We start from the raw sequence: 15,772 nt of genomic DNA, 5'->3' as shown, positions 1-15,772 counted from the left end.
CCTGCAATAATAGTTATATTAATCAAGAGCAAAACTTGAAACTTATCTACACAGCTTTGTTAAGTTTCATTAAATATATTTAAAAGCCCCACTGAAGGAGAGTAACAACACAAAGTGAAGCAATAAGGTAATTGTCTACACCTGAAGAATGGAACAGAACACAATTAGTTTATGATGACTAATGAAGTAACCAATACACAACCAATATGCACATAAACAAGCAACTTCTTGATTATGAATTATATAGTACTGCCTGCCTCACTCAGCAGTAAAACTGGACTGGAAATATAAACAGCTCTAACATCACTAGTTGTCCTGAAATATCCTCTCTGAAAACAAAAAAAACACTGTACAAACAGTGATGATGAAAAATTCAAACACTGTTTCAGGCCATGGTGTCCTGTGGATTTATTATTTTGTTATTTTCTATCTTTAATTTGTCTTGCAGGTACATGGCTGCACTCTGACCAGTGAGTTTCACATCAACAACCCCTCTCCCCCAGTCCCTGAACAAAAACCAATCCTGAGAGGGTTTTAAAAAAATCTGTTTTATGTGTGTTCTTGTTTTATCATTGGTGATACATATGCACAAACATGCAGAAATATACTGTGTCTGTGTAAACAGCTAATGTGCAGAGAAATAAAGAAAGTGTCTCTCACTCCATTGATTGAACTTGATGCATCTGGGAGTCAGACACTGTGAAAACTAAAGTAGCATATAGCTCTACTTAAATACCAAGCAGCATCACTATCCCTTTTCCTCAACATCATTAATAGTTGTTTTGATTGGCTGACTCACCCTCCATGGGAGTATTGCTGTCTGGGCGGTTAGCAAAAACTACATCCACATACTCCAACTGCATCCTTTGTAAAGAGCCTTTCAGACCTGGGAGACACAGAGGGGTTGAGACAGGCCAAGACAGAAGAAAGTGACTGAACTGACACAATGGAAAAACAAAATGTTTAAAGTCGCCATTTTGTTCATCTTGCTTGTCTTACCTTCAATAATGTGTTTCCTTGACAGTCCTCTTTCTGTCTCTGCTCTAATGGGACAAAAAACAAACCAGTGCTGAGCACCACTGTAAATCTGGTTCTGTGCTCTTTAGTTCACTTTTGGATCTTCAAACATGAAAATGAAAAAATCCACACATTCACAAAATTCTTAGACAATGCTGTAGAAGCTTTTACTGACTTCAACAGTATCTGGTCTTTCTGGCTCTTAACTGATGACTTGAAAACACTAAAGGATTTTTCCATCACTTTTAGATCGCAGCGGGGTGACAAAATACATGAGATGAAATGTGCATATCAGGCAGTTTTATGTAAATAGGTCAGTGCGCTTTCAGCTGTTTGGCATCATTATGCATTTAAAGTCCAGAGGAGAGATGGAGGACTGAATCTCCCTTACAGGAATGAGGGAATGCTCAGGAACGAGAAAGAGAGAATAAGTTCATCCTTATCACCAGAACCAGTTGGACAGTCACTGCAGAGGAGCCCGACAGGCTGTGTGTGTGTGTGTGTGTGTGTGTGTGTGTGTGTGTGCACTTTAAAGCAGATTCCTTTATCCCCTCTCCCTCTTGGTTGTTACTTGACCACATGATGTTGCTCAGAGGGAAACGGCCATGAAAACTGCCAAAATAAAAACAATTAAAAAAACTCCGGTGTTGGGAAGCTGAACTTTGAAATATGCCTTGAGATACTAGAGGGCTGAATATAATAAGAGATATAAAGATATAACCTGTGTGTGTGGAGACTGATTATCAGTTGATGTGGGAACAAATGTTTGCCATTTGCAATAGTAAGTTGTAACAAACTGCTTTGTGTGACTGCATTGTCTTTATGTGATGTTGTACATATGCGATTTCTTCTCAGACCTTTCTTGTAAAACAGATGTTGATCTCAAGGAGACTTCCTGAATAACGAGAATGACTGCTATTCTGTCGTAGCCAGTGAAATATGGTCACAGTTTCCCCTTCTGTTCCTGAGTTACAGAATTGAAAAATGGCCCGAAGTGTTTTTGGAGAACGTCACAGTGAAGTTGATCTTTGACTGTTTGGATATAAATGTCATCACTTCATCATTTTATCCTTTCAGACATTTGTCTTAAATTGTGTCATAGTTAGCGCATGAATTCTTCAGTTATGGAAGTGTTTTGTGAAGTCACAGTGACCTTTGACCTTTAACCACCAAAATCTAATAAGTTCATCTTGGAGTCCAAGTGAACTTGAAGAAATTCCCTGTAGGTGCACCTGAGATATCATATTCATGAGAATGGGACGGACGGATGCCTCTGGACACAGCTGTTGCCGACGTGGAAGCATAAAGAAAACAACAAGCTAAACTATTCACAATCTGCCTTTGGGAATGAAAACTAGAGTTTAGAGAGTTTCTTACTTACTTTCCTCCCCAGTAGAGTTTGGTTGTAATGACCAAGCTGGATCGCCTGTGAAAAAGATGCAACACAGTGAGTGACACATATTGTATTGTAGTGGTTCAGTATTGTATGTATTCTCTTTTTTAGATTTACAGTGGCTCTGCAAATGTATCACAACTTTCCTTGCAGCATGGATGATATTAGCCCCCTGCTCCCTTGGATAAGGTGTGCATTTAGTAAAAGCACATTCAGTCATTCTCATCTGTCACTGATGTTCACTGATTTCCAGTCTGAATTTGTTGAATTGGTGCTCTGTTTAAACATTAAACTCAATCTCTCCACATATTCTTCAGCAGGTGACCGTTTCAGAGTAGCTGATAATTTGTTAATGATGTGTCCAACAGTGACGAACATCTGCAGAGTTGAGTCATAAAGTGAGAATTCAACATCCTGCTGTTTGTCCAGAGCTGTTACATTGCCCATATCATTTCCCCACAAAATCTGAACTTGTAGTATCATCATCCCTCAGTACTGTCTGTACTGTTAACTCATGACAACACTCAGACTGAGATGTCAGGTTCAGTGAGTCTCTACCGCGGCGGCTTTAAACCGCCTACTGGTGTAATGTAGTCACCTCAGTACATGACACTAAGCTATATAATGATGGAACAAGTAGCAGGAGGAGAGCTGCAGCTGACTGCTCTGCATTAGAGCTGCTTCATGCTGACGTATCAGACAAAGGCTCCTGCAGTTACTTCCTATTACTTTCAGTTCAGTTACATGAAAGGTCATTCTTAAAGTTTAATGTTATGAGATGTAAAAAAAAAATTGTCAACTTGGGGTCGTAGAAATAAAACATATAAGTATTTCAGGTAGTGATCCCAATATTTCATATGATTTCTATAACTAGGACTATATAGAAACACTGCACACATCCACACACACACTGTAGACACACACACTGTAGACAACATGTACATTTGAATTTCCTTTGATGTTACTGTAACTCTCTCGTCCCAGTTTACTACAGAGCTGATCAATAATAATAAAAAAAAAAATGGAGCATGTTTAATCACTCCATAAAGGGAATATTTGAAATTTGTGGAAAAATGAAATTGCCTGGGGGCAGACTGCTCTACTGTGATGCAATGTGTCTGTGTGCCTCTGTGTGTGTGTGTGTGTGTGTGTGTGTGTGTGTGTGTGTGTGTGTGTGTGTGTGTGTGTGTGTGTGTGTGTGTGTGTCCATAGAAATACATATATCTGTGAGGATTAGGGCTGAAGTCTGTGATTTGAAGAAATAAAAATAAAATTCTGACAGGGCAGCAATCTTATTCCATAACTCAGCATCACTTCATATTCTTCACTTCAACATCCAACATGGCTGTTTTTCATACACTTCTAACACTAACATATGTATGTGCATACACCAAAGGAAAAAACAAAAAAAAAAAAAAACTAATTTCCCTCTTTGTCTTTTCCTTCATACAAGCCTCACACACACACTTCTTTCACAGCCTCTTACAACATCGTACACACATCGTTCTCTCTAACACAGCAGTGATGAAGCAATCGCACACATTAATGTCACCATTACCTCCAGCACTTCTTCTTGATAATGTTTCCTAGAATGATTTCGGCCCTGCAAGGAAACATAAATGAGGTGGCATTATTAAACTGCATTTTGAATTCAGAAACATTTCCTCCACAATATCAACCCTGCAATCCATTGTCATTAAAGAAAACAGACCCTGGTGCATTAAAAAGATGGCAAAACAGGTTGGTGATGAAGTGCATTGACAGGGTCTATTAAAACTTTTAATATTACAAAGGCCATTTTAGTGATTCCTGCATATTTTGAATTGATTTTGCAATTTTTCATCTTTTTCTTAGTGCACACAAACATAGTCATAAACATACAGTCATAAACAAACCAGCTGCTTTTTATGGATCTAGTTATATTCTCTACATGTATAAAACCTTCAGGCTAAAAATGAATGATAAAAAAAAAACAAAAAAAACACCTCCTCCGGCTCGAGTGGAGCCAGATGTCTGCACCTGATCACAGTAAAACATGAATAGGTTGTTATGAGCTCAAATGAACTGCACACAAACTGAGAGGGTTGCTTGACACCCACCTGCCGCCCGCGTAGACCTCAGCTGTGTCGAACAGGTTGACTCCGCTCTCATATGCAATGGTCATTAGCTGCTCTGCAACCTGGCAAGAGGTGCCACACACACATAAACAGAGGATACAGGAAGGTCATTGTGCAGAATTTTGATTAATTTCTTTTTCATTTTAGCTGAAAATCTCTCTTTTTAGACACTTGCCAGAAGAAGCATTCATTAGAGAGCTGTAGCATCCTGGCATATCAATATAAATATTAATGTGTTTACCAAAACCGTTATCAAAATAGAAAAAGGTGGCACACCATCAAAGCAGCGCAGCTTCATATTTTATTAAAATATCAGTGCTGACGCATTTCAGCCACAGGCCTCTCTCAGAGCATAAAGTATTGTTGTTCAACTCAAATATAAGACAAGCAAGAAAGTGGCCTAATTCAGGACACAACTGACCACAGCAAAAATAGAGGTGCAAAGTCTCAGATTACCACAAGAGACGCAGGACAAACAACCTTGTGCAGAGAACAGGAATATAGGAAATCAACCACTGTATCATTCAACATCGGTTGAGCATCAAGTTTCTCTCTCTCTCTTTTGTCTGTTTTTATCAAATCTTTCTGCAGGACACACATAATTTATGCCATGCACTGTATTGTTTACTGAACCACTGTATATAACACACTTTCAATCCGATTAGATTATTATGTGGAATGCAGAATAAGTACAGAGCTGATACTCGGCATCAGGGCTCTGATCTTGTCACTTCCCACAAGGATACACCAAAGTCAGCAAGACGGGGACCGGGAAGTGAGGATAACAACCTCTGCCCCGGAGGAACTTGGTGCTCACTGATGGAGGCTGTACATGACTTATGAAATGCTGTGTGAGCAGCAGTGCAGCAGGCATGCCAGAGTGAAGGAGAGTGAGGAGAGCACAAAGTGAGTCTGAGTACTCCAAGTATCTTGAAAAGCACATACTATTATTGTTATAAAGAGGCTTAAACAGTGCCCGCTGTAAAAGGATGTTAGATACTGTACTATACACTGCAGCAAGAACAGTAATGTACAGTATGTACTGTTTGAATATGCTGCGGCAGCGAACTCAAGCTGTCTACTTGAACTAACATTCTCAAACAGAGCTTGTGTGGATTTACTGGTAAGTCTGCCGATATACTGAGGTGGCAGTGTAATTATCTGTGAAAAACCATTTGACTCCATGATGTACAGTAGCATCAACTCCTTCTTTAGTTAATAAGTGCTCATGCTTTATGTAAGTGTGTGAGTGTGTGTTTGAGTGTGGCACATGTGCATTCTTCCATATTTTCTCAGACATGACGGCCATAAATCATCAGACTGGGATCCATTTTCCCCATGTTGAGTTTTATTACATGGGGACCCTATCATTTCCCTGTGGAGTCTTGTGAGGGACAGAAGGGTGTGCGTGTGTGTTTGTGTGTACATGAAATCTGTTTATCTGTCTGGCTTTGTGTGTATGCCTGGCAGAGGATGCACAGTATGTGTGTGTGTGTGTGTGTGTTTGTGTTTGTGTGTGTGTGTGTGTGTGTGTGTGTGTGTGTGTGTGTGGTGTGTGTGTGTTGTGTGGTGTGTGTGTGTGTGTGTGTGTGTGTGTGTGTGTGTGTGTGTGTGAGAGAAGAGAGGAGTGTGCGAGTGGCTGCTGTTTCAGTGGCGGCAGACAGTGAAGGTGTGTTTTTTTTTGTTTTAGTTTTTTTTTTTAGAGAAGAAATTGGATAATCTCTCCTCTGAGAATCTGTCTCAACCTTCCTCAACTTTTTCTCTGCAGCTGGCACAAACTGGGCAGCCAACACAAGCCCATGTGAAATTATGGTGAAATAATAATGAACTTTATTTAACTAGCATCTTCAAAAGACAGTGCAATTGATCGACACAATTAAAACAACAGTTAAGTAAGGACAGTGCAACTACGTATAACAAGAATTTAGACCAATATAATAAAAGAAATAAAATAAAGAGACAGACCAATAAAAATTAGTTTTAAAAAAGTGATCTTCAATGTTTTTGCCCCACAAAAAGCACTGCTGGTGTCTTTTCTTAAAGGTTAATGGCACCAGATCAGCAAAAATGCTCTTTGCAATCAATGACAAAAGACTTATTGCCCTGTAAGGAACCTGGCTGCTGCATTCAGAGCCAGCTGGAGGCGATGAGAGCGGCCTTTGGCCTGTGTGCCAGCGAAGAGAAATTCAAACCTTGTATTTTTTCCTCTCACTTACCAAAGATAAAAATGTTTTGGCAAAGGTTCTGCGTGGCAGGAAGCTAGGAGGACTGAATTCATTGCTGGGGACAACTGGTTTTAGGAGTTATGTTTCAAAGTAAAAGGACAGCACCTCTCAGTCTCCTGAGTCCCGGGCTGCCGTTCAGGCAAACGAAGCAGAGATGAAAAGATAGAGCTGGATAATGGAAGAGGTTTGAAAAAAAAAGGATGGGTGCGGAGTTAGGAGAGAGAGGAACAACTGTTCTCCTCTAAGGTTCTGCGAGTGCAGATGGGAACAATGTCCGTCATAAACTGTTGGGGGGCACTGGAGGGTGATTTTCAATAAAGGAACAAAGAGGCTTTTTTTGCAGAGGTAATAGAGAACAGACAGAGGAAAGAGAGAAAGTTAAAAAAGGAAGTGTTGGGATGGATGAGGTTAATGCAAAGTAGTGAGAATTGGGAAAAAAAAAATAGTGGGTAATTACTTTCCTGCAGCGTGAGGAAGACAGAAGAAGAGACGAGCAGATCAGACAGAGAGCAGAGAGGCAGTGGTGTCAGTGGTTAAAGGGTGACTGATAAGACTTCTAGCGGGCTGCTCATTCATGATGAGTCTCATAAAATACTAAACAGTCAGTCGCTGTCAGCGAGAGCTTATTAGTAACATTCAATGTTTGTGTTGGTGACGACGCATCTGCTGCTTACTTCAGATTTCTGACTACCTCTGACTTCTGGCCATTTGATGAACTGAAAGTGACTGATGGCCTTCAAACAGTGGATGCTCTTTGAAAGAGAGCACCAAACTGCAGAAGAGATGAGATCGTTGAAAACACAAAACATCATACACATGCACCTTACCCTTACCTATAGAAAAACACTGAGTCACTAAAGTTGTCAGATATGCCTGCACTTCAGGCTTCTTTCTTTTTTTTCCTTTCTTTTTTTTTGCTTTGTTTTTATTTCAGGGGCACAAACGGTGGCAGAGGAGAATTGGATTTCCATACATGGAACAGACATATTGGAGAAAAAAACACTGTCTCTCTCACATCCCCAGAATCAAAGCCGCAGTAACCTCCCACATGCTACCCACACAACCTCGAGATTGATTTTATGACTGCGCTGCCTCCTCCCCACCATGCTCGATACATCAAAGTTAACACTGACAAGAGACACTTCAAATTCACTGTATGATTTATGGATTCCACTTTTGGCCTTTTTTTGAATGAGTAAGCAATGTTAACTCGCATCCCACCACCACTTCCTGTGAACGCTCTGTCTGGGAAATGTTGCTGCTCAGTGAAATAAACTTAACAGAACTTTGTTAAAAACATACTTATATAAGCTGTTAATAATGGCTATCGTTTATTAATGCTTGTTTCCTGGCTAATGCACACAATTAACGACCTCTTATAAAACCTGCCTTATTACAAATAATACAAAATAACTAAGGGGAATGATAGGACTTTGTTGTTTGATTGTTTTAATGCTGGAGCCCTGTGTATCCCTCACCACAGATTTTCATGTACTAACTGTGTTTTGTGTGCCAGAGTTGTTGTGCATTTCTTAATTGAGGACAGGGACACTGAACTCTCTGAGGACATTAGTATATTTAGAGTGATTTTGATAACAATGACATTGAACACAAGGGCAATTTCCAGGTGGCAGAGGACTTTTTAACCCAACAGCAAATGGCAGTGCTGTTGCTGTTGTGAATACATTTAAGGACTGCATATTCCAGCGAGAAACACTCGCAAACTTCTTATCTGAGTTACCGTCAACTAGTAAGAAATGGCTGTCTCTGGTAGAGATGATACATTTTATTCAAAAAAAAGAGTCAACAAAACAATATCTGAAATAGAGACTTTCTGTGAGCCACATCAGCTCTAACCAGTATTTCCCATGTGAATCTCATGCTGCGCTAAAGCAGAGCAGCATGGTGGAGTGAAGGTGCCTAGTCGCACCGTGTGACGATTGAACTGCGGGAATTCAGAAATAATGGAGAGAAGAGGGGCGCTAAGCTTTGTAGCGTTACCATTGTGAGGATGATGGACACTAAGTCTGAGGTTAAGAAAAATAATACTGTTACATAAGCTTACTGTTTCTGTGGTCACCCTGGGGTGAGCTCTGTTCTCTTCTCCCATAACTGTCCACTCTAAGGGGTTGCAATGTGTGTGTGTGGTAGCGTGTACCAAGACCCAGCAGGGACAGTCCAGAGCTGTTAAGAATTCATCAACACATAAGTGTAAAAGGTGGACAATATAATTACACATACATGTCACGTGCGACATAATGTGTTGACACTCACCTGCCCTTTGATTCTCGCTCCTATGTAGCAGTAAAAACTGAGTCCAGTCCAAACAATACGATATACTATCGGATGCACACCCTTTAATCGTCTTTTTGAGGAGTCGGGACTTTTTCATTATAAATATCTATAAACAAAAAACAAAAACAACAACAAAGAAGAAACACCAATCACCTTCTTTTACAGGTATGGAATAAACTCGAGGAAAATCGCAGAGCTTTAAACATTAGTTCATATGTAAGTTAGAAATTTTTGTCAGACCAAGAGTTAAATCACATGGGGAGGCAGTCTATAATATGTGATCATAAAACTCCATGTCCATCCAAGGTGAGACAAATTTTATATTTTAGTCCAAATTTTAGTCCCAAATCACCGATACATCCCCAATAGCCTAGTATATTAATATTATATATAAATCAAATATATATTGATTTGTAATGTGTCATGACAGCCCACAACAAAATTTAAGGCTTTAAAGACTTTTACCTACAAAGCTGCATATGTTTAAAAACTGGATGCGATACCCAGCAGGTTGTTTACCATATCATAGACACCAATATTGACGTCAGGAACACATGTTATATTCAACATTCACAGATTCGCTACTTACGGTGCAATCAAAATAAATCAATAAGCAGCGTCCATTAACATTAAATAACAAGCAGGATTAGGGAAAATGTTTGTTAACCTCATCTTTGTTATCTTTCCCTCCAAATGTCACCCATGTACCTGTGCAGGGAAGAGAGAGACAGAGATTTCAGTTATAGGAACCGATTTTCTTAATCCCATCTAGTCCTTTCTATCAGCTGTCTGGTGTTAGTGTGCTGTGCTTGACATCCCTGAGGTAAAGCTACCTAATCCCATGCTGTGACATCAGTCAAGGGAGGCTGTCAAGTTTCCCAGGGCGAAAAATCTGCCCAGTCAATACTCAAGAGATCACCTTGTGTGATATGCCTGTTAGTTACTTCCTGTTCTCACTGGTGACTGTTACGGTCATGCGTGTTTGGAAGACTTGTGTCCTCTGTCCTTGTGAGATGTGTGTGTATGTGGATAATGAGTGCGCATGTGTGTACATCTGACTACATGCTCCTGATTGCCCTGCAAACAATTGCTGATAAGCAGACAAAAGGCTAAGCCACCCCTACCGAGAGGAGACACTAAATCCTTGCAACAATTCCCCTCCACTGAATTATGCAAGTGTAGCTTTGTTGTGGCGAGAAAACGCTTCCTTCAGATTAGTGTCAAAAACAGTTCTAAGCTATCTAAAACTGTCCTTGCTTTGCCAGACACAGAAGAGAGAGAGAGAGAAGAGGAGAGCCAGAGAGAGAGAGAGAGAAGAGAAGCGAGCGAGAGAGAGGAGACTTTTTTATATTAAAAAACAAATTCTTTTAAAATACTGCATGGCTTGTGTGTGTATGGGAGCAAGTTACAAATTCAGGGCTGTCTGACAAGATACGAGACAGTGGTGTTAGTGTCGCTAGTGGCGTTTGACAATTTAGCAGGGGAGGACAAGGAAACTACATTTTTTTTCCTCATTTGGGAGGATTATGTCTTACTTTTTCAAAAAACCTTTTTTGTCCCCATATGTTAATTGTTTTAAGCTTATTTTCAAGTATTGCAACTTCTGGCGTAAAACGCTGAATCACTTTGAGCAATTCAAAATACCCCAGAATAACTATGTAATCATCAGAATTTCATTCATTTTGGTCCAATAAACCTTTGAAAGTCTAGATGAGCCTGTCTCATTAAATTATTTATCCCATTCCTGTGTGCAGCAGCATAACAGGGAAGCCAGCTGGAAGCCTCAAACTAATATATATAATATATAATATATATTGTCTCTTATCTCCCCTAAAACCCTGTTGAACCCCTCCCCTTCGAAGGCCAAACTTAAAACAAAGCTAATTAATATATGAACTTAACATTTTAACAATCTAAAACAAATACCTGCATAAACCTGCAATACTACTATTATCAGAAGTTGGGGTGTCCACCCCTCTTCATATGAAACAAAAGAAATGCACTCTTGGTCCTCCTCTTCCCCTCTGCCATAGTTGGGACAGGTCATCAGTATACGGGGCGACAAGTCCCGTGGGCTGAGCATAAGTGTACGAGTGGACGTCAGAAAAATGCATTAAGTTTTCATCAAGTTTTACTCGATCTTCTCATTAGGTGCGCGAGCGAGAGCGTAGCCGTCGTGCGTGTGCTGCTCTCACAACAAAGTTTCAACCCTCACCTAACATACTTTGAATAAATTTAACCTCAGCATAGGTCAGTTGTTGACACTGTTGGCAAATTCTGCATGGATTGGGAGAATTAATGAGTTACCAACACGTTTACGTTGACACCATTCTACATCCCAGTCAGAGAGACAGGGAAGATTTCGTCGTGTGGCAGGAAACAGAGTGATGAGGCCCACGAAGGTCGAGGAACAGCAGGGAAGAGCGCATCAACTACAGTGACTCACTATCGCCTTGAAGGTAAAAAGTGGGTATTACAAGACGGGATTGGGCCTGTGGCTAGTTAGTTAGCGTGCTAACTTCTCAGTAGATGATCAATCGAGCACACAATACAAGACTCTTTGGCATATATAACCATTACTCTTCACATTCTCGTTGATGATCTAGTCGTCAAGTTCCTTTAATTTTTAATACTAAAGTACTTCATATACCAATCTTCAAGGAACAGATATGTGATATTTCATAACTAAAATTGATATTCTCAAATTAGCAAACTTTGTTAATCAATACAAGAACTCCTAGTTAAGAGTATTAATTTTAAAACATAAATGGAGGAAAATAATACAACCGCTCCAACAAATTAAAGTTATCTCTTTTGAGGGGTTTATTATATTTAATTAAATAATCTTATTATTATTAATTTCCTTTCAGGCCTTCAGACTCTCCTCCTCCCTTCCTCTCTACTTTCTGTTTTTAATCTCCCCTTGTTGAAAATTCTTTTTGTTTTTAGTTCTCTCCCCATCCTAGTGCCCATAATTCTACACAGAAGAACCGACACATTTTTACTTCTGCACCTCTCTCTGACCTCCATTTCCTCCACCAATTATGAAACAGACTGCAGATACCCTCAGAGATTAAGGGACAATTGAACAAGCATCTTAACCACTGCTAATCGTGACTTGACAGCGATGACTACCATACAGTCACGAACGCTCATTATTCCAATACACTGTAATTACCATCAAGTTCCACTGAGGTTCATCTTACAATGACAACCAGAGGATAATTGATGGTCGGCTGCATAATATATTATATTCATTTAATAAGATGCAAATAACGGCTCAGTTTTCAGAGTAGGGAACAGAAGGTGGGGGGTTTCTTGCCTGTGTGAATGTGTGTAGTTGAGCTGTCAAATCCATGTGATGGGTGTGTGGCGTCCATCAGCCCTTTAAGCTGTCTCGTGCTGGAAGAACGTAATCAAGCGGACGTATGTTCAGTTGGCAGCTCTGACTGTTAATGTGTGTGTGAGCGAGAGGCACAGCATGGGATGAAGACCCTGCAAGAGTTCTAATGTCAAGGCCACCGCTCTATGCTGTAGGTTCCAACTGAGTTTTTCTGTTTGTTGGAATTAATGTCCTGCAACAAGACAAACTGTCTTTGCTTTTTCTTTTTGACCGGCAGCGTGCTGATGTGGAAGTGCCGGAATGTGGCAATTTGTTGCTTATGCAACAATACCGTAAATCTGATAATCCACGCATTTGTTCTCTAAAGCTGAAGTGTGCTCAAGTCAAACGGCGCAGAACCCCACCACTAACTACTCATAAAGCAAAGAGAGATCCTAGCATTCATATTCAACTGGCATATGACATTATCAAAAAGGTCCTTGTTTGACAGAATTCAAAGGTTAAAATCACTTCACTGTCTTCTCCATTTATGATGAATATTTCTGCCTTCATCTACACACGTCCAAGCACTTAACCTGACCAGGTGAAAAGAGACGAGACGAAAACTGACAAGAGTTCAACTGTACAGGGAAGTACAGGGAAAGAACAGTTGCAGTGAAATAAAAAGTCAAGAAAATGAGGAGGAAATATGAGCGAGAGGATGATGAGACATGCTGTGTGAATTTGGCAAGAGGGTCGATATTATTCATTCATCTTTGCACAAGTCCTTTTAACCTGCGATCTTGGCAAATTCTGAATCCAGTCCTGATTATGCTCGTGCTATACAGTGTGATAGTATTGGCAACAAACATTTATGATGAAACATTCTTGTGGTGTCTCAGTTTACTGACTCCTCATTCTCTTTCTCAGCACTTTCCAGCTCGTTGCCTACAGATAGAAAGGCTGATCATAATTTTGTTTTTTTTTTTTCCCAGCTCAATAAAATGTCTGCAAGTACATCTTCTGAACTGGTTCATGCTTCCAAAGTATAGTTTCTATCAAGACAAGACACAGAAAAGGCAAATTAGAGTTTGACCTGCACCTTTCCCAACAGAACATTTCTGAACATATTGAAGAAAACCTCTTATTTTGACAGCTGACAGATTTCAAGCCAGGAACCGTTCCGCCACTTTGTCTATTGGACTGATTTTATACTAACCACGGGAATTTTTAGTTTAACACAGTAAGCCTATGTGTCCAAAACAACTACAACCACCAGGATGCCAATAATTTTCTTAAATTAAGTATGGTTGTGCAGGAACCCATTTAAAATCTCTCCTGGGGGAAGAAAAGTCCCATAAGGTTTGTACCCGCTCTGTTCCTTTTGAAAAAGGATCAGAGCAATTTCAATTATTGTCATTTTCTAGAAGTAGAATGATGGTTGTCATTGCCTGTGTGTGTTTGCTTTCCAGTGTGAGTGTATTGTGTGTGTGTTGATAAGTTTGAAGATGCATGGAACCTCTTATTTTTGCAGAGTATATAACACAAACACCATACTTTCTCACACACACATTCCTTTGCTCCCTATTTTCCAGTCGTGTTATATGCCATGGTCTCCTGTACTGCCTCTTCGCAATTCTATCGATTTCTTAAAACATTCGCCATCGTCTCCCTGTTTTGTATCTGTAATGTTTGTCTACTCTTCTGCTAGCAGACATGCCTGTACAGGGCGGAAAACAGCACAAACACCTTCAGGCACAAAGATACAAAATACGATGTTTCTGAAAAACAGCCATAACTGCTGGTCGAGTTAGTGCGCACCTCGCATTAGTGAATGTTCATCTGCACATCCAAGCTCTATTTTAACAACATCTCAAAAGAGAATGCTTACAGAGTATCTAGCTTGAATATTGTTTTGTGGCGCTTGTTGGACATAACATCAGATTTTTATCAGATGGTGAACACATGCTGCACAATTTGTCTTAGAAAATGATTCAACACACGTAACTAAAGCTTGCTGAGAATCAAATGCACCTTGCTGTGATATCATTAACTAGAGTTTCAATTGTTTCAAACTGATTGAGGTTAGTATTTGGAGAGGGTTTCTGCTTCAGTGGAGAGGAGAGTAAGAATCTATGAAGGTGAATGACCAAACAACTTGAACTTTTGCGGTGACAAGAGCAGTCAGTGAAGAGAACATGACGAGGTTTGTCTGATCTCCTTAGTGCTGTGGATGTATGTAAAAGGCCTTTAGGAAATGCATGAACACACACAGCTGCAAGATTTTAAAGGAACAGGGTTAAATGCAAGACAGAGCAGGAACACAGATAAGAGAAGGAAGTGGCAGCAGACGTAGAGGGAGAGAGACTATCTTGGTCTGCCTCTATCTGTCCGGCCTGCCTTCCCTCTCGTGACATCACCGCTCAGGGGCTGCAGGATTTGCTGGGAAACCCATTCAAGATTCATCCAATTTGTGCCCTGATCAGCGCAGCAAGCATTCAGGAAAAACATAATGGACCCTCTCCAGACTAGCATGAGTGAGAGGAATGGAACAAAAAATTATGGCTTCAGACAGATAATGCTGATCATGGAACTGTATGCTATCGAATCTTAATATTGCCTGTCTTTGTCAGCCAATTTAAATTTGGGTTGCACATGGCAAACCACAACTCAGCCACTTAGGAGCCCGCACCCAGTGAAGCACCGCTAAGCCTCCCTGGGTCACACTATGTTAGGCTGTTATGCAGTGAATAAAGGAGGTAGTGAATTATCTTGCAGTGAGCAGAGATCTGCCTGTGCTGACGAGGCCATGATGAATATCACTAATCACTTCACTTATATCAATTAATCCGCACTCCATTGCCTCTCCTCTCAGAAGTAATCTGATTTTTGAAAATCACATTCAGTTCAATTAATGGTGAGGGGGGTTTAGTTGTAAGCAGAGAGCGGCTGTTACACAGTATGTGGCAGGTTCAGATGGATGTAAATTGAATTGATATTAAATTGTGCTCTGCTGATGGATGTTGGAATGAGACTTTTTTTTTTTTATTGTATAGTGGAATGAAATACAATGATCATTGAATTGATTTTCAGACATGTGTCTCTCTGCTAAACTAACAAGAGATGAATCCTATGTATCTTAGGTCATATACAGCTGACGACAGACAGCGTTCCCAGTCTGAAGAGAGGAAATCAGCACTTCTATTCTTTATAATCACTGTGTTAATTCGCTACCAAAGTGCGCTGCTGTGTGTGAAATTTACCGTTATTTATCTTGTTTTAAATCATATTAGGCTATGGAATGATCCAAAATCTAAATATTCTGCAAACTATAAACTTTTTTTTTTGTATATTATTTTCTTTGATTTCTAAACGCCCTGTCTTGACACCATCTCCTCTCTTT

General features: G+C 40.0%; 1 protein-coding gene across 5 annotated transcripts in view; it reads right to left on the bottom strand.

Moving 5' to 3' along the window:
• kcnab1 (potassium voltage-gated channel subfamily A member regulatory beta subunit 1) overlaps nucleotides 1-15,772 on the bottom strand; it is a 131,100-nt gene that overhangs the window by 7,504 nt on the left and 107,824 nt on the right. For 3 of the 5 annotated variants that reach the window (XM_022768862.1, XM_022768866.1, XM_022768864.1), the window contains exons 4-8: nucleotides 4,510-4,589; nucleotides 3,969-4,013; nucleotides 2,399-2,443; nucleotides 1,000-1,043; nucleotides 800-886 (exon numbers count right to left, since the gene is read on the bottom strand). In XM_022768862.1, the coding sequence (XP_022624583.1) occupies nucleotides 800-886; nucleotides 1,000-1,043; nucleotides 2,399-2,443; nucleotides 3,969-4,013; nucleotides 4,510-4,589 (301 nt within the window). Of the gene's footprint in view, nucleotides 1-795; nucleotides 887-999; nucleotides 1,044-2,398; nucleotides 2,444-3,968; nucleotides 4,014-4,509; nucleotides 4,590-15,772 lie in introns of all 5 variants that reach the window. The other 2 variants (XM_022768863.1, XM_022768865.1) reach the window with 2 other exon arrangements.

The sequence above is a fragment of the Seriola dumerili genome, unplaced genomic scaffold, assembly GCF_002260705.1.
Source record: "Seriola dumerili isolate Sdu_G_001 unplaced genomic scaffold, Sdu_1.0 BDQW01001888.1, whole genome shotgun sequence".
NCBI classification, from domain to species: domain Eukaryota; kingdom Metazoa; phylum Chordata; class Actinopteri; order Carangiformes; family Carangidae; genus Seriola; species Seriola dumerili.
The sequence above is the reverse complement of the archived record's forward strand: the minus strand, read 5'-3'. Positions and strand labels throughout refer to the sequence as shown.